Source organism: Artemia sp. Qi Xiang Cuo, chromosome 18, assembly GCF_049724085.1.
Source record: "Artemia sp. Qi Xiang Cuo chromosome 18, ASM4972408v1, whole genome shotgun sequence".
Classification (NCBI taxonomy): Eukaryota; Metazoa; Arthropoda; class Branchiopoda; order Anostraca; family Artemiidae; genus Artemia; species Artemia sp. Qi Xiang Cuo.
The window spans coordinates 17,599,415-17,622,871 of NC_142811.1; the positions used below are offsets into that span (position 1 = coordinate 17,599,415).

General features: G+C 36.8%; 1 protein-coding gene across 4 annotated transcripts in view; it reads left to right on the forward strand.

The window, feature by feature from the left end:
- The window catches only part of Cortactin (cortactin), an 88,149-nt gene that overhangs the window by 43,219 nt on the left and 21,473 nt on the right, over positions 1-23,457 (forward strand). For 3 of the 4 annotated variants that reach the window (XM_089104561.1, XM_089104563.1, XM_089104562.1), the window contains exons 7-11: positions 2,525-2,646; positions 4,671-4,788; positions 11,880-12,094; positions 15,903-16,325; positions 18,476-18,680. In XM_089104561.1, coding sequence (XP_088960687.1) covers positions 2,525-2,646; positions 4,671-4,788; positions 11,880-12,094; positions 15,903-16,325; positions 18,476-18,680 — 1,083 coding nt within the window. Of the gene's footprint in view, positions 1-2,524; positions 2,647-4,670; positions 4,789-11,879; positions 12,095-15,902; positions 16,335-18,475; positions 18,681-23,457 lie in introns of those variants that run through there. The other variant, XM_089104564.1, reaches the window with a different exon arrangement.

The following is a 23,457-nucleotide window of genomic DNA, read 5'->3' on the forward strand; positions in this document are numbered from 1 at the left end:
TTGCTTAGCCTTTATGATAATTCCATTATATTTAATATCGAATCATAATACATAAATTATATATAATATATATATCGAATTAAATGTAATATTGATTATATATCATAATTTATAAAATCCAATGTATGTCTGTCTGTGTATCCTCTATGCATTACTATACTATTCATCTGATTACCAGAAGGTTTAGGTATACCCCCGCCCCCAAGACCCTCTTAGTACTTTTGACGCTGACTGAAATTAGAGACCCCTGAGCACAAATACTTGACAGTTGCTTCTGTTGACATTATTCACATTTTCTTTATTTTAATTACCTCTTCCGGGTAATTATTTACTTTTTCTGGTTATTAATTATCCAAAAATGCCCGACGGTAAGTTAATAGTCCTGATTTATCAAGTACTTTTAAGTATGAAAAAACGATCGTTATTTCACATGTTGGACAATTTTTCCAGGGGGAATTATCGGAAGAATTTTCCGCCGGGGAGAATCATCCCCGGGGGGGGGGTAATTTTTCAAATGCTTTCAAATTTAAAAATACGACCGTTATTAATGCACAGGGGGAATTTTTCATCAAGGAGAAATTTTCTGAAAAGGAACTTTAAGGGGGAGGGTGATATCCTTGAATTTCCTTTCTTTTGAGATCACAGTAACGAGCGATGGGTAAGTTAGTTATGTGCTAAAACTAGAATTTGAATGCTTTTTGCATGCTGATTTTTTTTTTCTTTTTTTTTTTGCATAGTCTGCGTTGTGCAGGTGCACCGATCTCCTGATTCGCTGTGCACCGTGCAGGTGCACAATTTTATGCAGGTGCGTTTTGCACCGATCTTCTGATTTCGATGCCTTCGGTCGGGAGTGCAATGTGGGGTTAGGGGCAAATCCTCCGACGCTTCCTTTCTCCCCAGATTTCTCCAGGTACCCATTTAGAGCTGGTTTGACCCTGGCCGAACTTACAGGGTCATACAATTGACCCCCGTTCAAAACCGAATAACTAGTGACGCCAGGACTCGAACTCCTGACCTCGGGATTTCAGGTCCGGAGCGCTAACCACTCGGCTAGGAGGTTGTTATTGTCCAGCTGTGGACAAAGAAAATGTATTCTAAATATGACTAGAAATATATTTATATAATCTAGGTTTCGAGAGAAGGAAAATATCAGTTACGACGTTTAGCTAAAAGGTAACAATATACATATATTTCACTCTAAATTTAGAAGATAACCCTGTCTGGATAGAAATCTCCAATAAGGTAAAAGCATATAACAATAAGGAAAGAAGATGTGCTGAAAATCTCACTGAAAACATTGAAGAAAAGAGTAATAGATTGAACGGAAAATAAGAGGGAAAATTGCCTTAATCAGCTCTTAGAGCTGATTAGTTTAAAGCTGTTTTGATTGGTTTATAGGTATCTACAAAAGACAATGAGAAGCGTACAAGACTTGGATCTTTGCCGATTTAATCCGATTTTTGATTTTTTTTTTTTTTTTTTTTTTTTTTTTTTGCATTGAGAGTAATTTTACTTTCAGATTTAATCCGGTCGTTTTTGCTGATTTATTAAGGTTAAAAGCTATTAACGCCTCTGGCAGTTTAGCATCCGGTAATTATATTTAAAAAGCAGAAGATTGAATAATCGATATAATTAATCTGCACTGTTATATGATTAAAGCTAAATTGTTTCTGTAAGTAATATAAAAACAATTCCAGATTATTTTAAATCAAAATCTAGCCCTCATAAAGTAGTTCTAATTAAGCTTGGGAATTAGCGGGCTAATTAGGCTAGTTGATTTTGAGCAATTAGGCCTACTGGTTAAAGAATCCTACTTTCTCTACGTTACCCTACATTTAAAATATTTGATAAGACATGTATGCGGCAGTTTAGAGTAGACCAAGAAATGGAACAAAATCGCTCGAATTCTAGATGGTGTTAGTGATTTTTCTTTTTGAAACTAGCGCCGGTATTCACTCTTCTGAGGCTTCCATACTCTTCAACGGCACTGGTCTAGCAGTGTTCGAACCCTTGTTTTGCGTCTACTAACTGTTTATCAAGAAAGCCTAAAAGATTAGGTGACAGGGTTCCATGACTGTTGGCTTAAATTGGTCACCCCCCTGATTTGCCGCTTTATTGCTACGCTATATTGCTAGCTAACGGGAACTACATAGCTCAATGAATCTTTGATCATTCCTTCTCGTCAAAATGACATTTGCTTACCAAAAATTTGATTTCCTTTTTCTGTGATAAAATAATCATCAGGTATTTTTGATATTAGAAAACATTTCTTCCTTTTCTAAAATTTCAATTATTTTCCTAGATTATATAATCATCAGGTATTTTTGATATTAGAAAACATTTCTTCCTTTTCTAAAATTTCAATTATTTTCCTAGATTATATAATCATCAGGTATTTTTGATATTAGAAAACATTTCTTCCTTTTCTAAAATTTCAATTATTTTCCTAGATTATATAATCATCAGGTATTTTTGATATTAGAAAACATTTCTTCCTTTTCTAAAATTTCAATTATTTTCCTAGATTACACGCAAGGATTTGGGGGGAAATTTGGCGTTCAGTCGGATCGTGTCGACAAATCGGCCCTTGGGTGGGAGCATATTGAAAAAGTTTCAAAGCATGAATCACAAACTGATTATTCTAAGGTTTGTTTGAATTTTAATTATTTCTTTTACTATTTTTTATTATTTCTATTACTTACTTTTATCCATTTTTCCTGTCTAGTCGTATTTATTTTTATTTCCATTCCTGATTATTTCAATGACGTTATTTTGTTCACTAGGTAACTCTGAGGCTTTTATTCATTTTAAGTGTTATATGCTATTCTCTGCTCCATCCCCTCTCTCTTTCTCCTTACCTCTCTATATTTCTCTGTAACTTTTTCGTTTTTGTTTTAGTTATATTTTATTTTTAATGACAATATTCTGTTTACTAAATAGCTCTGAGCTATCATTTTATTCATTTTAAGTGTTATCTGCTAGTCTCTACTCCATCCCTTCTCTCTTTCTCCTTCTCCCTCTCAATTTGTCTTTAACTTTTTCTTTTTTTTCCGTTTTGGTCGTATTTATTCTTTAATTTTAATTCGTGGTTATTTTTAGTGACATTTATTTTGTTCTCTAAATAGCTCTGAGCTACCCTTTTATTCATTTTAATTGTTATATGCAACTCGCTCCGCCATCCCCTCTCTCTCTCTCTCTCTCTCTCTCCCTTTCTCATCACTCTCTCTCCTCTCTCTCTCCCTCTCTCTCTCCCCTCTCTCTCTCTCCCCCCTCTCTCTCTCTCTCTCTCCCCCCTCTCTCTCTATTCCTCTATTTGTCTATAATTTTTTCGTTGTTTTTATCTTTTCGTTATAGTTATATTTATTCATGATTATTTTTAACGACAATATTGTGTATACTAAATAGCTCTGACCTATCCTTTTATTCATTTTAAATGTTATATGCTAGACTACTCTCCACGCCACCACCTCTCTCTTTCTCTTTCGCTCTCTCTCTCCTTTCTCGTTTTTCTATAACTTTTCCGCATTTTTTCGTTTTAGTTATATTTATTCATGATTAATTTCAATGAAAACATTTTGTTTACTGAATAGCTCTGAGCTATCAATTTATTCATTTCAAGTGTTATATGCTGCTCTCTACGCCATCCCCTCTCTCTTTCTCCTTCTCCCTTTCTTTATTTTCTTTCAAGCCCCGTTTTATTTTGGGTTTTTCTGCTTAAAAATCTTGTGGCTAAGCTAGAAATATATTAGAATTTTTCATCATCAAAGAAAAAAAAAGAGCGCAAGAAAAACCATGTGGCCTTTTTTCAGTCCCAAGTCTATGGTAAGCCTATACCATCTTATTCCCCTGAAAGTCAGAGGAAATTGATTTATACCATGTTCATAAGTAGAAAATCAGCTTAATTACGTTATATATCACACACGGAAAAAATCCTTCGGCCTTTTCTTAGTTTAAAATGAGCCCTTTCATAGCTCTCTATGATGTTCCCGTGCTGTGATAGCAGTGGAGAAAAAAGAAAAAAAAACTGGTCACATCACTGCTACACGTGCTAAAAAGTGAATTTTCCTGTTGGTCAAATCAGGGGACTGTACGTTTCCTGTATTTGATTTTTGGTCATGGAGATTCCAGTGATGTACTTTTGTCTTGATCTGTTGATGTTCTTTTAATGACATTTTACTGTTAATTTTTGGTTGCTATGGGCCTTGGTTGGTTTTTTACTAGGCTGTAGCTACCGCTGCAACCATGATGTGGATACCTAACGGGAAAGCGCATTCAAGTGTGGTTTACTGTAGTAAGTAGTCGGATTAACGACGCTTCTTCACTATTAAGATCGCTGCGTCTGCCCTGCAGTGTGTTGCTACTGCTGAGTTTGATATCTAGGTCCCGTATTACCAAGCTAAGGTCAAACCCACTGTGCCTCCCCTGGGTGCAAGTGTCGTTTAATATTTGTTTTATTCAAATATTCAAAACATTTGTGGTGTATTTTTCTTCTTTGAATTTCATTGCTCTTCTTCAGTTTTTTCCTTCTGAGCTTTTTCAATAATAATTCCTAACTGAGGCATACCTGAAGCATGTTTACGTTTGCTTGATTATATTTGTTTCATTGTTATTGGGGTTGATTTTGAATATTTCTTCTTTTATCAAGATAAACAATATACATCCGTTTTTAGGGTTTTGGTGGTAAATTTGGAGTTCAAACTGACCGAGTGGATAAAGTTGCTCATTTGTTTGATGAAGATCAAGGAAAAATTGGCACAAATTATGAAAAGGCAAAAAATACCACTCCTAGTAAGTTCTTGCATTTACAAATAGGCCAGTAAAAGTACGGTTTGACCGGGACAAAATTGCAACAAAAGGTTTTTTTACACCAAAATGTTCCGAAAAAATCGCTGAACAACATATCCAAAATCCACTAAAATCACCCTCCGGGAAAACCTTCTGGGGCTGCTTAAAGGGGGTGGAAGGGGGCGAAAAATTAGGTATTTACATTTTTGACATTTAGGAAGCTTTTTTTACACTAAAATGTTCAGAAAAAATCGCTGAACAACATATCTAAAATCCACTAAAATTTCCCGCCGGGAAAACCTTCTGGGGCTGCCTAAAGGGGGTGGAAGGGGGTAAAAAATTAGGTATTTACATTTTTGACATTTATGAAGCTTTTTTTTACACTAAAATGTTTAGAAAAAATCGCTGAACAACATATCCAAAATCTGCTAAAATCGCCCGCCGGAAAAACTCTGGGGCTGCTTAAAGGGGGTGGAAGGGGGTGAAAAAATAAGTTTTTTAATTTTTGACATTTGGGGAGCTTTGTTTACACTAAAATGTTCAAAAAAAATTGCAGAACAACATATCCAAAATCCGCTAAAATTGCCCGCCGGAAAAACCTTCTGGGGCTGCTTAAAGTGGGTGAAAAATTCTTTTTTCGATTTTGTTATTTCGGTACGTTCGGAGACTCGATTCTGGTACAAATCAACTCGCTGAAACCGAAAATGATGTCACTTTTATTGTAACACTTCTCTAACTTCTATTAAACTACAAAAAATAAGATTTGAATAACTCCATTGCCAAAATAAAGGAAGTAGCTTTTCTTCCGAAGTGTTACAAAAAGATCAGATCAATGGACGCCTGAAATACTTCGAACAGCCTGCGAAAAGCAATAGAGGAAAATATAGAACTTAAAGGAGCAGAGAAGTACCTCACTCTTTTTTGCATCGCTAGTCGAGCTAGGATTTGCTTCGCTAGGAGGAGCTAAGGGGCAATCGAACAGCATGCTTGTGGTTTCAGTACATGGACATGGTGAAAATATTGCGCAATTTTACTAGAGCAGGGAGGTGCGGGAACTGGGATCTGTGTTTGGATAGCCTTAAACAGATGCTTCCGTACTATGCGTTAGCAGGGCACAACCTGTATGCAAAGTCTGCTCGTCTTCATCTCCAGACTATGGTTGACCTGAAAGAAAACAATCCAGAACTCTACTCAAGTTTCAAAATCGGTCAGTTTGTTATAAGAAGAGGCGATCGGTACCGGGCTGGATTGTCACCGCATCTAGTCATTGAGCAAGCTCTAATGCGCAGTTTGAAGACAACAGGTGGACTAACTCGTGGACGGGGAATCACACAAACTCAGCGTCTAATATGGGCTTTTTCGATGCCGATCCGTGCTGAAGTAAGTGCCTCAATGCAAGGTCTGACTAGCCTGAGTTACTCAACAAGTGATTCAACATGTCGAAACGCTCCAGTGGCGGATGAAGAGAGATACTGATGACACGAAGGCGGTCCTGTACTTTTTGCGAACCCTGGGTCCATTCAGAGAACAAGAAGTGTTCCTTCAAATCGTCACTTGTATAACTGAATCAGCTGATTTAGATGCAGACACTGCGAAAAAAGTTGGAGCCTGAATTCGAGACGAAATAACTGGGAAGGCAGTTGATTAATTTTCGTTCCGGAAGAAAGACAAGGCTGTTACAATGGCATCCAAATCAGCAGTTAACATCCATAGTGAACCGGTTCTTGAAGGTTAAGGGTTTCTGTTCCAGTGCTTAGCTACGGTGGCGAAACGGGAAGAATTCCATCTTCGAGACCTTTTGTCGTATGAGCTTTGTACGTATCCCCCATCCCTTTTTGGATCCTATGAAGTTCTGCGTCCTGCCGACAAACCATCTCTGTCAAACGCAATTCGAAAGGCGTCAGGGGACCATTCGGTTGAGCGCTTAGACTCGTGCCACTATGTCGTTGACGGTGGCTGACTGCTCCAGAAATTGACTTGGCAGCCCAACTCTACATTTGACTTCATTTGCGACAGTTAACGTCAAGTATGTCACCACTAGATTTGGAAAAGCTTCCGTAGTTTTTGACGGATATGACAATGGTCCTTCGACGAAAGGTATGGCTCACCTCAAACGTTCCAGGGGTAAACAGTGCCCAGTGGTAGAATTCACTGGTACAACAAAGTTAAAAAGGAAAGAAGGAAGAGTTCTTGCAAAACTGCACAAACAAGCAGCGGATAATTCTAGCAATAGGAGAAAAATTGTCCTCAGCAGGTTGTTCGGTACAACATGCCTCTGCTGACGCGGATATCCTGATTGCAGCCACAGCCATTCATAGTGCAAGAACTCAGTTGACGTGTCTCATCGGCTACGATACTGACCTCCTTATCCTTCTCCTCTATCATGTCACTGCCACCCACAAAGGCCTGTATTTCAGATCCGAGGCGAAAGCTTCAAACGAACATAAGCTATGGAATATTTGCTCCATCAAAGAAAAACTAAGGGACATGTGTCGTGCAATTCTATTTCTGCACGCGTTCCTAGGCTGTGACACCACTTCGAGATTACAAGGAATTGGTAAATCTATCGGACTGTCATTTTACCGGTCCGATCCGTCTTTCCGTGAGGCCGCTAAGGTCTTTATGGACTCGAATTCTACGAAAGACGAGCTCATTGTAGCTGGTGAGCAAGCTCTTTTGAGAATTTATAAAGGAAAGCCGGGAGAAACTCTCGTGTCCTTGAGACATCGTCTGTTCTTGGCCAAGCTCGCTTCCTCTTCCGCATTTGTCTGCCCTGATCGGATGGCTCCCACACCCTCAGCTGCGAAGTTCCATTCTTTTCGCGTGTATTTGCAGGTAATGGAATGGAAAAGCGAGGCTGCTACGATGAAACCTGAAAACTGGGGATGGCGACTCTCTGCTGATAATTACATCCCAGTAATGACGGAGAAGAAACAAGCTCCCCAAAGTCTTCTTCAAATTATCCGCTGCAAATGCAAATCAGGTTGCGATACGGCCGGATGCACTTGCCATAAGAATGGCATGCCCTGCACACTTGCTTGCGGAGAGTGCATGGGAACAAGTTGTAATAATTCTGAACCAACGTCTCTAGAAGAAGAAGAATTTTAGTTTTTTGCAATAACGGTGGTTGTGCTCTTTTCTAATGCTCATTAATGAAATGATGATTCTCAATATTATGTGGTCTAAAAATAATGATTATCAAAACTATGATTTATATATAGACGTGTTAATGTTTTTGTTTTCCAACTGCAAAAGAAGCCGATAATAAGAATGATTTTTCAAGTTTCTATGCGTCTATGCCTATTGTTTCCCTTTTTCTGCAGTCTGGTTTTCACACGGTTGATTCTCATCGGATAATCAGGTTTCCAACGATTAGCGAAGCAACAAAGAGTGGGGTACTTCTTTGCTCCTTTAAATTGCCGTTCGAGATTTTCCTGTGTTGCTGTTTGAAGTATTTCAGGCTTCCATTGATCTGATCTTTCTAACAATTCGTAAGAAAAGCTATTTCCTTTATTTTTGCGATGGAGTTATTAAAATCTTATTTATAGTTTAATATAAGTTACAGACGTGTTACAATAAAAGTAACATCATTTTCGGTTATACCAAAATCGAGTCTCCGAACGTACCGAAATAACAAAAATTGAAAAAAGGATTTTTCACCCCTTTCACTCCCTTTAAGCAGCCCCAGAAGGTTTTCCCGGCGGGCAATTTTAGCGGATTTTGGATATGTTGTTTTGCGATTTTTTCTGAACATTTTAGTGTAAACAAAGCTTACCAAATGTCAAAAATGAAAAAAACCTATTTTTTCGCCCCCTTCCACCCCCTTTAAGCAGCCCCAGAGGGTTTTCTCGGTGGTTGATTTTAACGGATTTTGAATATGTTGTTATTTTTTTGAACATTTTAACGTAAAAAAAGCTTCCTAAATGTCAAAAATGTAAATACCTAATTTTTCGCCCCCTTCCACCCCCTTTAACCAGCCCCACAAGGTTTTCCCGGCAGTTGATTTTAGCGGATTTTGGATATGTTGTTCAGTGATTTTTTCTGAACATTTTGGTGTAAAAAACCTTTTGTTGCAATTTTGTCCGGGTCGACCCACTTTTCTCCGTACTTTTACTGGACTAAAAGTGTGTTTTTACGGTAAAGTTTTGTGGAGGACGGTAATTTTCGTCAAGCGAAAGAACCAAGCGAATTTGCATATAAGAACCCAACTGGTATGTCTGACTGAAAGGGGAATTCCCCGAAGCCTTCCTCAGAAATTTCTCGAAATAAAAAATGACTCTTTAGAATGCGGGTACAAATAGTACCTTTATACTAGTGTATACAAATAAAGCATTCATTCATTAAAAAAAAAAAGAAAAAAAAAAAAAAAAATCTACAAGAAAAGCAGATTTTCAACTCGGATCCAAAACAGATATGAACCGAATATTCACCCATACAATTTTTTTTTCGTCTGGTGGATGCCAAATTCGGCTACAGAAGGTGGCAAATTTCGTCAAACGGAAATGATCAAGTGGACTTGGCTCCGTAAATTCCGATTTGTATTACTGATAAACAGCGGAATTCTCCGAAATCGTTCTCTTGCGAACAGGACGATTTGAACCAGAGGGCTCAGGATTTCCCGGTAGGGAAACTATGGGGACCAGTGATAGCTCCACGAATCAGTTCGACTTTGGCACAAAAAAAAAAATGAAAAAACTTCCAGTGAAATGAATTCCATTTCTGGATTCTCAGTTTGTTAAGTAAGACTTTGTTTTAATAACAATATTGTGACTCCAGCCCCCTAAACATTTAGGGACTGATATACTATAATGCAAATAAACTTTTCTATAATTATGTCTATTGGAGCTCCTTTTAAAGGAATCGAGTGGCGGGTTTTCAAGGATAACTTTCCTCGGTAGGGTACCCCAAGTTAAGGTGCAGTGTCTTACAAAGTGTTTTTCACGTATTCACTGCGGGGTGGATATATATGAGTTACATTGAAAATTGTAGAAACTACCTACTTGTGATATCGGGGTGGGGGGCTAAACCCCCTGCACATGAAACTATCTCGCGGGTGTATACTACTACTACCACTAACAACTCACCACAGCACCAAGCCGCCTGAGGCCAACACAGCTACACACGCTCCTCCTCCGTCCCAATCTATTCAAAGCCTCCCTTTTTACACCCTCCCAGGAAGTTTCTATTTCCTTTAAATCTTTCTTTATGACGTCCCACCCCGCACGAGGACGAACTGCTTTCCGTTTAGTCCTTGACGGTTGGCCGAAAAGGACAAAAGGACTTCGGCAATCTGTCATTGTTCATCCGCACAACATGGCCTAGCCACCTCAACCTTTCCTTCATTATAGCCCTAGAGATTGGTATTAAACCACATGTGTCGTACAGCCTATTGTTTGAAATACGGTTTATGGGGGTGGAATTATTAAATTTTATGAAATGTTAATGAAATAAGGAATCAAAAGACGGGTTTTCAACGATAACTTTCCTCGGGAAGGCATCCCAAGTCGAGATGCAGCGTCTTAAAAAGTGTTTTTCAAGTATTCTGTATGTGAGATATAGTGAAAAATGTTAAAAGTTACATACTGAGGATTTCGGGTAGGTTTTTTTTTGGGGGGGGGGTTCCCTGCTGAGGATTTCGGGGGTTTCCTGCATATGTAACTACCTGTTTGCTCGAAAACTAGTTTGGAAATGCCTTACTTTACTTGTTTGGTCAATAGGGAAAGTTAAAACATTATTAATTACTGGTCTAACCATTATTAATTTCGCTTTACAGTGGTCTAAACAATCTAATTTCAAGCTGGACTGAGATTATATTATTTTTAATAGTGATCCGAAGATACAGGTTCTTTAACCGGTTTGGGGCTTGGAAGAAAAATAATCTATATATAGTAGAAAATTCTTGTTTTCAGTAGTAAACAGAACCGAGTTTTTTAACACTAAAGTCCTCTGAGAGGCTCAATTCCCAGAATCTCCCCGTGTCTTGAAAGTCTCTACAGATATGCACGTGATAACACGCGTCCACATGTCATCATGGGCGAGCCTTGACCCATCATAAGCTTTCTGTCTAAAAGTAACTTATTTAAGTAGAGAAAGAAGCTAAATCCAAATGAAATTGAACTGAGGCAGTAGGTGGAAAGGATTTCTATTAGAAAAAAAAAAAAATCAAGGGTCATAAAAATTTTTCGATTAAAATGTCTTAAACATCTCGAACTCTATTTTAGATTACAATTTGAGAATAAAATGTAAAAAAATAGAAGATTGGATTTATTTAATTTACACGAATGTTCACAATAATATGAGCACCTTAAGGGATTTGAGCCCTTTAAGGAAACATTAAGTCTTAAGGAAACCTTAAAGGGCTTGTCAATCAAAGAAGAAACGAGACTCGACGAAATTCTAATTGTCAATTCATTTAAATCTTAATTTATAAAATTAACCTGAAAATTAATCATTAAATTGAATTTTAAAAATTAATCATAATTAAATTAATATTAAAATTAATTCAGAAAATTAAATCATTTCCTGGTCGCCCTATGAAGAAAAATATTGCAAAGAAGAAAAAAAATTAAGCTTTTGTCTGGAAGTCACGGATATTAAGAATCCATATAGAAAATATTAGAATGTCACCTTGTTTCTTTCTTTCGATTTTTGAAAATAAATATTTTATGCTGTTTAGTCTATTCATCGATAAGAACATATTATCAGCTCTTGGAACCTTCATTCATTTTCTCGAACGAATGTAAAAATACTGAATAGATTGTTACACTGACACGTGTAGTTTTTTCCCGTGGCATAGGGCTAGTATTTTTTCGGGAATCTCTAAAATACATTGTGGTTATAGATTTTCGGATTTCGCTAGGGGTTGCGTTGTAGGACTAATCTCTGGGGACTTGTATATGCGTGCTCTGACCGGGCTTCATTTTGACCATTAAAATTTTATCTGGTTAAAATTTTATGTTAGCTGGAGTTCATTTATGGTATGTTGATTATACGTCCATACATTCAACGTATTAAAATTGGATTATACATTTAATGTATATTGATTATACGTGTATACGTTAACCGTATGATTATATGATTATATTTATTTCCAGGTAATGTAAAAGCTTCTTCGCTGAGGTCCAGATTTGAAAACTTGGCCAAAGAATCGGAAGATGAAAGCCGGAGAAGAGCAGAAGAAGAAAAAAGAAAGCGGGAAATCAAAGACAAAGAAGACAGGGAAAAAGAGCTGAACAAGAGAAATTTAGAAGCAAAGAAAATAGCAGAAGAAAAGGCTGCAACACCTGCTGCAGAAAAAACTACCACAATGGTAACTATTTTATCTTTTTAGCTCTTTCATACTTAGCAGGGTTGTTAGTTTTTAGGCTCATGTCATTTTTAGGCGTGATCGGACCAGGGTTGCCTCCTTTACGTTTATATTGAAGCAGTCATTGTAGATATTGAGTCAAGCTAAACCCTTAGGTGCTCGGAAAATAGGGGTTTAAAGCAGCGGGGACATTTTGAATTATATACATAGAATTGTTTTCCTGCTTTTGCGGAGCTCCTTTGCTTAGAGAAGACCCCATGAAGCTGATTTTTTGGGTAGTGTAATCAAGACTTGTAATTAGCTAAACCTAAAAATTGGTCACTTTTGTGTATATCAGGAGGATTTGGGATTTCTTGATCCCTCCTATTGTTCCTGGAAAAGATATTTGATGTTGTGTTAAACACTGCTTCCACACATTTGTCGCTATTCTGTAGTGTTCAGTGCAGAAGGTTTATCTCAGTTTTTGCATTCTCTGCATCAAAAATACCATGGTGTCAATCATACACAGAACTGCACATTATTATGTGTGCAGAACATAGAACTGCCCACAAAGTTATGTGCACAGAGCTGCTTACATGTTTTTGCATAACTGCTTCCCTTGGGGAAAAAACCATGATTGCTATTTTGTCGGTAGGGCAATCCGACTTAAAAAGAGCAAAAAAAAAAAAAAATGCCACTTTGTGACATAATAGGAAGATTTAGGAGCTCTTGGTCCCTCCCTCTGTCGCTCCTAGAAAGATCTTGAATAGTGTCTGAACTACGTTTTCCACATATTTGTGAGTGTTTTAAAACAAAGAGAAAAAAAAATCTTAAGATGAAGGAAAAAAAGGGGACTGCGGCGAGTATAAAACAAGGCATCTTCAATGCTAAATGTAGAAGAAACTAAATAAAAAAAAAACTAAAGTTAAAATCTAAAATAATCTATAAAATCTAAAATAAATAAAATCTATAACTAAAAACAATAAAAAAAAGAAACAAGAAATGACTCAATATCTATATTCTATTAATACCACTACGACTGAGCACCACAGAGTATTTCTATAAAGTAGATTTATCTTAACTTCAAGATTTTGGAACTAAAAATACCAAGGAGTCTATCGAATTCAAATTCATTTAATTCAAAAACAAGACAAAGCTCTCGTGGGCAAAGCCCAAATATGATGTCTCTTAGTCATAAATAGCAAAATAAAGTTGTCTGATAAAACTTCGTCAGGATAAAATAAACTAAAGAATAAAAACATTAGAGATCATTGTAATATTTCACATAGCTTGGCACAAAGCTTTTACTGTACCGCATGGTATTGCAGTGGACTGGGGTCAGTTTCGGAACCTTCTCAGCCACTTCCCTGGGGGGACGAGATCTTATAGAGACAAAAGGTGGGGGAAGGAATGATCAGTAGATGGGATGTTGGAGGAGGGAGAATATTCTCCATATTCTCGATAATGAGAGTATCACTCACTCTTCATATGAGTGGAGTCAGAATTTGATTTTTTTTTTAAATTTACTTTTTAATGATTTTAACTATACTTGTTTGGGAAAATAACGGCATAAACTTACCATGGACTTTGGACCAAAATTCATACAGTCTAAATTTCACTGACACATTCCATCCATTTTGTATTCCCCTTGGATTTTTAAAATGCCCTTTTTTGAATATTTTCATTGAAAAATTGAAAAACTACAAAATTCCCGCCCTAGATTTTGATAAATATATCCCTCTAACATTTCATGAATTGACGGCACTTCACCATGGGAATCGGCAGGAGGGCAATGCCCTCCCACCTCCCCGGGAAAAAATGCATTAAAAAGGTAATAAAAATAAAGAAAATGTTCAAATTAAACATAGGTAAAAACAAAGCTTTTGGTAGTATCTGTGAAATTTAAACTCTAGGAATCTTACTCTCAGGCTATAATTTGGAACAACCATCCAAATACTATCTTGCATAAAATAGCTTTTTAAAATAGTGAAAAGGGGATCAAGTCATCAAAAAGTGAATTTTTAGGCCATACTTGTTTATAATTTCCCCAGTCTCCCCCCGAAAAGATTGCCACCCTCAATCCCTTCTTCTGTGGGCACAAATCAGAATCAGCTTAACGCAGGAACAATGATGAAAACAAGCTGGTGGATCATTTTTTCAGTTTTTTATTCTCTTGTAAAATATATGTTTTAGTTTTATGAACTGCCTTATCGTATCTTTTTATACCTACAGGGGGGCGAGGTTGGAGTTCCCCGCCCTCCCTTGTGGGCATCCTTCTATCTAAATTGGATTATGTCTTTTGAATGGAATGAGAATTCACTTAGACAAATATGTTTTGTAAAATTAGTTTCAAGTTCTTAGTGCCAATTCTGTTTGCCACACCGTAAATTCACAAAAATACTTTCCTTGCGCAAACAAATGTGCTTTAATAAGAGCAAAACAATTCTGTATTTTAAAGAAAACTTATAAGATTCCCATTAATTTTTTGACCAAGAATATGTGCTACCAATCTATATTATTTCTTGTCTTGGAAAGTCCTCCTAATTACTCTTTTAAAATTTTGCACATTCCCTATGGTTTTATAATTCTCTCTCATTCTCGTTTCAGTTGTAATTATATACTGATGAGATGAATTTTTGGTTCTTCATAAAATTTTCGAAGTCCTGTTGGGGGTACCTCCATGATTACTCATGTAAAATGTTACATACTCCGTATAATTTCATGATTATCTATGATTTACATGTCGGTTGTAATTACTTACTGAGTAGATGAATTTGTGCTTCTTCATAGAAGTTTTTTCAACTGAATGTAAGGAGTGACATTAAAACTTAAAAACGCACAAAAATTATTCCGTATATGAGGGGAGCTGCCCCCTCCTGAAACCTCGCTCTTCACGCTAAAGTTTGACTTCTTGTCACATCCGGGTTGCAGCGGTAACTAGCAACCTAGTAAGAGACGACCAGGTCCCTTAGTAAAAAATAAAACAACTCATAGCTCATGAAAATAGACTCAGTTTAAAACATGAAGCACGCTATTAGAACCGCCTCTTTCGAACCCGAATACAGAAAACTTACAGTCCTTTGTCTGGAACAACAAGGAAAATATATTGGCTTGAAAATCAAGAAAAGTGGCTGAAACCACGATATTCTGCATCGAAGGTATCTTTTTCTTCTTCTTCTTTTCCTCCTCAGATAGCTTGGCACTGGAACATCATAGAGAGCTGTTTAATGGCTCATTTTAAAGGAAATTGATTGGTTAAAATATTTTGTAATTAAAAAAATAATTTTTAAAATATAATCAATTTTTTACGAAAAACTGTATTTTTCATGTACAAGATTGATCAACGACGTCATAATCGTAGGTATTAGCCAGGACGTCTCTTACTATATTCAATTAAAGGCCGTTGAATTTGAATGAGAAGTATTTTTTAAGAACTTTAAGACTTTAACGTAAAGAGCAAGGGTTGAGGAGCGGACATTCGCCTTTATTCATAAACCTAAGGAAACATATACCTTAAGTAGAGCAATATTGACAAATGTATGAATCACAAATATATAATTATAAATATATAAATCTGATTCACTGTTTTTTTTTCTATTTCTTTCTATAATTCCCTTTGCGTTTCACATCAATGTCATTATTGTTTGCTAATAAGGGGAATTGTTTCCCTTAAATGCCCCCCCCCCCTCTAGTGATTTTTTTCCTCTATTTGTACCTTATGCTCGGCTAGTTAGGGCAAATGAGTCATGATAAAGCTAATAATGCATAACAGATGCAATAATAACTTTTTTTTTTTATATTTTGCAGTAAATAAAATTAACTTTTTTTTTAGGCTGATGAAACTACAAGTCTTAGTAATAACACAAATATTTCACTAGTTGAAGAAAAGAAAATTACCATGGCAGAAGAAAGAAAAAATAACATTGCAGAAGGAAAACATTCAGTTGAACGAACGCCAATTACTGTTAGCCAAGAGAAAGAACCAAGAAACGAAAACCAAATTACCGCTGCTCAACAGAAACAACCTATTGACCTGCCGAACCTGACTGAAATAGAAAGCAAAACTGAATGTAAAGCCAAACTGATTGAAATCCAAAGCCAAACGGAAATAAATCAAACTGAAAGGGAAAGCCAAAAATCGACTGCAAAAGAACATCCTGTTGAAGTTCCTCCAAAAGAATTAAACCAGGAAATTTATTACGAAGACGTTCCTGAAGCTAAACAAAACGTTTATGAAAATGAAGAATTTGCAAATGTAAGATAATTGTCTTCTCGTCTATATATTACTTTTTGGATATGTGCCAAAATAGGTTTTAATTGGGAGTATAGCCTTCCTTGATTTTCAAGAGGGAACAGAAAAATTTTTATGAAGGACTTGTTGGAACAGGAAATTCTTTATGATATTGTTATGAAGGAACAGGAAATTTTTTATGAAGGATTGTTGAAGTACAAATCAAAATAATTTATTGGCGTCCCACACTCCCCCTTCCTCCCTCATACCTTAGTGAAGTAATGTCTGTATGGTTTATACCAGTTAGAGGTAACTTTAAAATGCAGCTAAAACCATTTGCATGAAGTACAAGTGCTGTAAATTGGCGGAAATTCTAGAAAGTTTTTATGCATCTTTTAAAATTAACTTTTTATGTTTTTTTGACAAATTGATTAAAAATTCATTTAAAGTAAGTTAAAGTTGATAAATTTGATAAATTTTGTTGTTTAACGTATAGTGTCTCGCCCCCAAAAAGGTTAAATGTTAAGCAATAGAGTAAAAACAAAAATTGAGAAAGCATAATAATATTTCAAGAAAATGAAAATGTCGAGGTAGAATAAAGATGGCAAAAAAAGAAATAAAACACTAAAGAGAACAAAAATAAATTGCTAATATGACATTAGTGTAAAAAGAAATATACGATTCATACAGAGACAGATGTCTTGCTGGGAATGGAATTCCAGACACATATCGCCCGATAGATTTGACATCTGTGGATAGCGAGGGAAGAGCTATATTGTATTTTAAATTTTCCAAACCCTTAGGGCATAACTTACAACCCTTGCTCTGGGGGCTGTGAGGGAGTGTCCTCCTCAAAAACATAATTTCTATCTGGAAATCAACTACGCTGAACAAAATGGCTATATCGTAATTTTGATTTGATATGTTTGGGGAAATAGTGGGCGTGGAAGGGGTGTTAGTTGCCTTCCAATCACTTTCGACTGTTAAAAAGGGCACAAGCCACTCCAATTTCGAATCGAACGAGCCCTTTTCGAAGTTTCTACGACAAAATTCTTAATTAAGCTTAATTGAATTTTGTATATTTTATCATGTTTTCTATTGATATTCCTAAGAGAGTCTTTGTACAATTACTTGGTTACCCCTCCCTCCCCACTAGCTTCTGTTATTTCTGCTCTCTAAGAAGAGATAAAATAATACATTTCTGTAAAGCAATGGTACCATGTCCTCTGAAAAGGTTAAATGTCAAGGAATAGAGTAAAAACAAAATTAAGGAAGTATAATAATAATTCATGAAAATGAAGACAGGAGAAGGATTAGTTAGAATATAGAAGTAAAAAAGAAATGAAATGTTAAATAGAGCAAAGAAAAATCACTATTAACGTATGAAACAAAGAAAAGCAGATATTTCGACTAGGACCTTCGCAAATTCGTCTTCAGTGCTCAGAAAAAATAAAAAAAAACGAAAACAAAATCGTATCTTTTGAATTAAACTTCACGAGAAATATCAAGGAAAAGGTGTCTTTTCTCTTCTCGTGAAGTTTATTTCAAAAGCTTAGATTTTGTTTTCGTTTTTATTTTTCTGAACACCGAAGACGACTTGGCGGAGGTCTTTGTCGAAATATCTGCTTATTTTCAATTCATATTGTTCCACTGGCTGACAACTACCCCTTTTTTTTTCTTTTTTTTTTTACTCGTACGTCATGCATTGGTTTTAGAATGCATTTACCACTTGTAATTAAGGTAAAAATAAATACGTAATTTATAGAGAGAGAAAGATGTGTTGCTGAGAATGGAATTTCAGACAAGTATCGTCCGATGGACCTGACATCTATTCCCAGCAAGGAAAGATACACATGGTGTTTTAAATTTTACAAACCAGGTTAATTTGAATTTTTTATTATATTTTATTATATAATACATAGTGTAATAATATATAATATACATAGTACATAAATATATAATATATAATACCACATATGTAATATAATAATATATTTATAAGATATAAAGTGATAACAAATTATATTTTTTATTAATATTCTATTATGTTTTCTCTTAAAAATATCCCTAAAAGTATCGTTGAATAATGTCCTGGCAATCCCTCCCTCCCCTCTATCCTCCTCAATGCACCTGTGTTTCTTGTATACAGATCGTAATGTTTCAGTTTTTTTCAGTATCACCGTTACGACTTGTCACCCATAGAAGAACAAGTATATGAGCCGGTAGTGCCTGCTTCCAATGGAGCATTTACAAGTCCTCTTTTAGAAAGAGTAGAGGCCGTGGAAGAATATCAACAAGAGGGTGTTGATGAATCAGAATGGGATGATTCAATTCCGCAAACTGCAGTGACGGCCATTGCCTTATATGACTATCAAGCAGGTAAATTTTATATCCTTATGATAGTTCTGACAAAAAGAGTAAATTTTAAACTCAGTAAATTTTAAATAAGAAAACTCATTGTAGTGGCTTGCTAATTTTGGAATTCAGTGGTGGAGGCAGATACAGAATTAATGTCTGGGGGTATCACCGAAACTTTGGCTCCCCACTGGTATTTTACACCCCTATCCCTGTAATTAGTGCAATTTTGATCAAGTAGTGGAAGAATATCAACAAGAGGGCGTTGATGAATTTGAATGAGATGATTCGATTCCACAAACTGCAGTGGCGGCCATAGCCTTATATAACTACCAAACGGGTAAATTTTATATCATCATGAAGGTTCTGACAAAGAGAGTAAATTTTAAAAGGCGAAAACAACTAAGCGATGTCGCTTGGTAAAATATCTGAATCTAAGCAAATAGAGCTAAAAGCTTCTATAAGAAAACTCATTGTAGTGGCTTGCTAATTTCACGATTCAATGGTGGATATAGAATTAATGTCTGGGGGAGGGGGTATCAACGAAACTTTTGCTCCCTCACTGGTATTTTCCGTGAAGCCCCCACCCATGTAATTAGTGTAACTTTTGATCTTCTGGCGGGGAGGGGGGGGGCATGTACACCAAAAACCAAGTTCTGGATTTGCCCCTGTTCCGAGATGTATAATATGAAAGTAGCAGCTTGCTAATTCTGGTATACTTTGAACACCAATAAATTCATGAGACGACATGGAAGTATCCCCCTATTTATAACATGTACCAGGCAACAACTCTTTAGAAAACGCACAAGCCGTGGAAGAATATCAACAAGAGAGCGTAGATGAATCAGAATGGATGATGCAATTCCGCAAATTGCAGTTATGGCCATTGCCTTATATGACTAATACTACTACTACTAACGCCTCACTGCAGCACCAAGCCATCTGAGGCCAACACAGCTACACGCGCTCCTCTCCATCCCAGTCTATTCAAAGCCTCCCTCTTTACACCCTCCCTGGAAGTTCCTATTTCCCTTAAATCTTTTTTTGTGACATCCTCCCACCCCAACTGCGGACGATCTGCTTTTCGTTTAGCCCTAGACGGTTGGCCGAAAAGGACAGTCATCGGCAATGTGTCATCCTTCATCAGCGGAACGTGCACTAGTCATCTCAACCTTTCTCTCATTACAGCCCTAGAAAGCTGGATAGAACCACACTTTTCGTGCAGCCTACTGTTTGAAATATGGTCAGTCAGCCGGGTTCCCAGAATAATCCGTATTTAATTTCTCTGGAAAACATCTAGCAAATTTTAATCCGCTTTTCGGAGCGCCCATGCTTCGGAACCGTATTTGACCACTGCCATCACTGTAGCTTCCAATATTCTAATCCTGGTTTGCAGACTCATCTTCCTGTTCTTCCAAACTCTTTTCACTGGTTAAAAAACATCTTGAGCCTTAGCTATTCTACTTTTAACATCTTCACTGCTCGCACCGTCTTTACAAATAATACTACCAGGGTAAGTGAAGCTGTCCTGATCAATCTTTTCGTTACCCAACTTTGATAAATCAAATAATATTAACATTTTGGTTACTAAATGTCAGTATATGTATATTAAAATGACAATGCACATTTATTTGTATTTTTTCAGTAAAGTGCAAATTATGTTTTGTCCTTGGGAAGGCATAGGGGTTTTGAGCCCAACTTAGGTTAATTTATGCTCGTTTTGAGTTTGACTCGTTTTTTTTTGTAATTTCTGTTTGTTTTGGGTTTCATCTATTTATCGATGCTGATTTGTGGTAGATTATTTGATTTAATTTTTGCCCGATTTTGGGTTAACGGACTTCTTTACTTTTCTTTGAAAAACTTATTTTGTGGAAAAAGTTTTTTTAATTAATTTCTGTTCGTTGAATATTGACATTGTCTTTTAACAGAAAAAGAAAAAAATACTTTAAATCTTTTCGTTTTTTAAAGAATTTATAGTTTGGCCTGCTATTTGTATGCTGGGGAAAAATTTTCAGCAATTTTTAACAACATACACCCTCTTAAAAATCTGGACACAAATAGTAGTGTTTAATTTAGTTTCATACCTCCTCTAGTTGACCTGAAATGGAAAATTTGATACCATTCACAAAAAAATCTGTTTACTTTCTTTGATAGCTTGGATACACTTACGCTATTTTGATTTGGTTAAATTTTAAGAGCAGAAGCAGCCTCGAAAGTTTAAACGTAATACCCTCAGTCGTTCTTGGGATACTGCTGAGATGCTTTATTGGGAATTAGCATTAACACAGTGCATTTTGATTTAATCTTATGGCAACATTTAGTTTTCAAACAAAAAGTCAAATGGGAGGGTGGGCATGGGAGGGGGATTAGTTTCCCTCCAATCACTTCCGAGTATTAAAGAGGGCATCAGCCCTTTCTATTTTCAATCGAATGAGCCCTTTTCGAAGTTCCTACGACAACTCCTTCGATACAAAGTTCCCTGGTATAAACAACAACAACAACAAAAAAATAATACATTATACCCACATCGATCTTTACTATAAAAATGTCAAGCCTTCCAATCACTTTCGACAATTAAAAAGGGCACTAGGCTTTTCGATTTCCAATGGAATGAGCCCTTTTTGAGTTTCTAAGACAGCACTTCCTATAAATACCTTATATTCCCCCAGGGCGTAAATTACAACTTTTACCCTAGGGGCTGTGACGATGGTTGTCATCCTCTAAGACTTAATTTCCAGAACTTTCAACTACTTTAAACAAAATGGCTATCTCAAAATTTTGATTGGATGTGTCTGGAAAAATGGTGGGCGTGAGAGGGGCGTTAGTCTTTCTCCAATCACTTTCAACTTTAAAAAAAGGCACTAGCCCTTTCAATTTCCAATCAAATGAGCCCTTTTGAAGTTTCTAAGACAACGCTTTCAATAAAAACCTTATATGCCCCCAAGGTATAAATTAGAACCCTCTCTCTGAGGGCTGGGGGGGGGGGGGTTGTCATCCTCAAAGACCTAATTTCCAAAACGTTCTACTACGTTGAACAAAATGGCTATCTGAAAATTTTGATTGGATGTGTTTTGGGCAAAGGTGGGCGTGAGAGGGGGGTTAGCTGTCCTCCAATCACTTTCGACTATTAAAAAGGGCGCTAGCCCTTTGAATTTTCAATTGAATGAGCCTTTTTTGAAGTTTCTAGGGCAACGCTTTCTATTAAAACCTGATATGCCCCCAGGGCATAAATTACAACCCTTGCCCCGAGGGTTGTGGGGGAGTGTCCTCCTCAAAAATATATTTTCTATCTGGAAATCAACTACGCTGAACAAAATGGCATATCAAAATTTTGATTGGATGTGTTTTGGGGAATGATGGGCGTGGGAGGGGCTAGTTGCCCTCCGATCACTTTCGACTATTCAAAAGGGCACTAGCCATTTGAATTTCCATTTGAATGAGCCTTTTTGGAAGTTTCCACGACAACGCCTTCTACAAAAACCGTATATGCCCTCAGGGCATAACTTAAAACCCTTACCCCGAGGGATGTAGGGGAGTGTCCTCCTCAAAAATATATTTTCTATCTGGAAATCAACTACGCTGAACAAAATGGCTATCTCAAAATTTTGATTGGATGTGTTGGGGGAATGACGGGTGAGGGGGGTGGGCTAGTTGCCCTCCAATCACTTTCGACTATTAAAAAGGACACTAGCTACTCCAATTTCCAATCAAATGAGCCCTTTTTGAATTTCTGCGACAATACTTTCTACAAACACCTTATGTTCCCCCATGGCATAAATTACAACCCTTACCCTAAGGGCTGTAAGAGCGGTTGTTATTTTCTAAGACATAATTTCCAGACCTTTCAACTAGGTTACACAAAATGGCTATCTCAAAATTTTGATTGGATGTGTCTTGGAAAATGGTGGGCGCGAGAGGGGCGTTAGTCTTTTTGCAATCACTTTCAACTATTAAAAAAGGCACTAGCCCTTTCAATTTCCAATCAAATGAGCCCTTTTGAAGTTTCTGCGACAACGCTTTCAATAAAAACCATATATGCCCCGAGGGGATAACTTACAACCCTCGCCCTGTGGGCTGGGGGAGGCATCCTCAAAGACCCAATTTTCAGAACTTTCTACTACGTTGAACAAAATGGTTATCAGAAAATTTTGATTGGATGTGTTTGGGGAAAAAATGGGCGTGAGAGGGGGGTTAGTTGCCCTCCAATCACTTTTTTATTAAAAAGGGCACTAGCCCTTTGAATTTCCAATTGAATGAGCCTTTTTTGAAGTTTCTACGACAATGCCTTCTATTAAAACCTTCTATGCCCCCAGGGCATAACTTACAACCATTGCCGCAAGGGTTGTGGGGAAGTGTCCTCCTCAAAAACATATTTTCTATCTGGAAATCAACTGCGCTGAACAAAATGGCTATCTCAAAATTTTGATTGGATGTGTTTGGGGGAATGCTGGGCGTGGGGGGGGGGCTAGTTCCCCTCTAATCACTTTCGACTATTAAAAAGGGCACTAGTCCTTTAAATTTCCAGTCGAATGAGCCTTTTTTGAAGTTTCTACGACAACGCCTTCTATAAAAACCTTATATTCCCCCAGGGCATAACTTAAAACCTTTGTCCCGAGGGTTGAGGGGGAGTATCCTCCTCAAAAATATATTTTCTATCTGGAAATCATCTATGCTGAACAAAATGACTATCTCAAATTTTTGATTGGATGTGTTTGGGGGAATGATGGGCGTGGGGGGGGGGGCTAGTTGCCCTCAGTCATTTTCGACTATTAAAAAGGGCACTAGCCCTTTGAATTTCCAA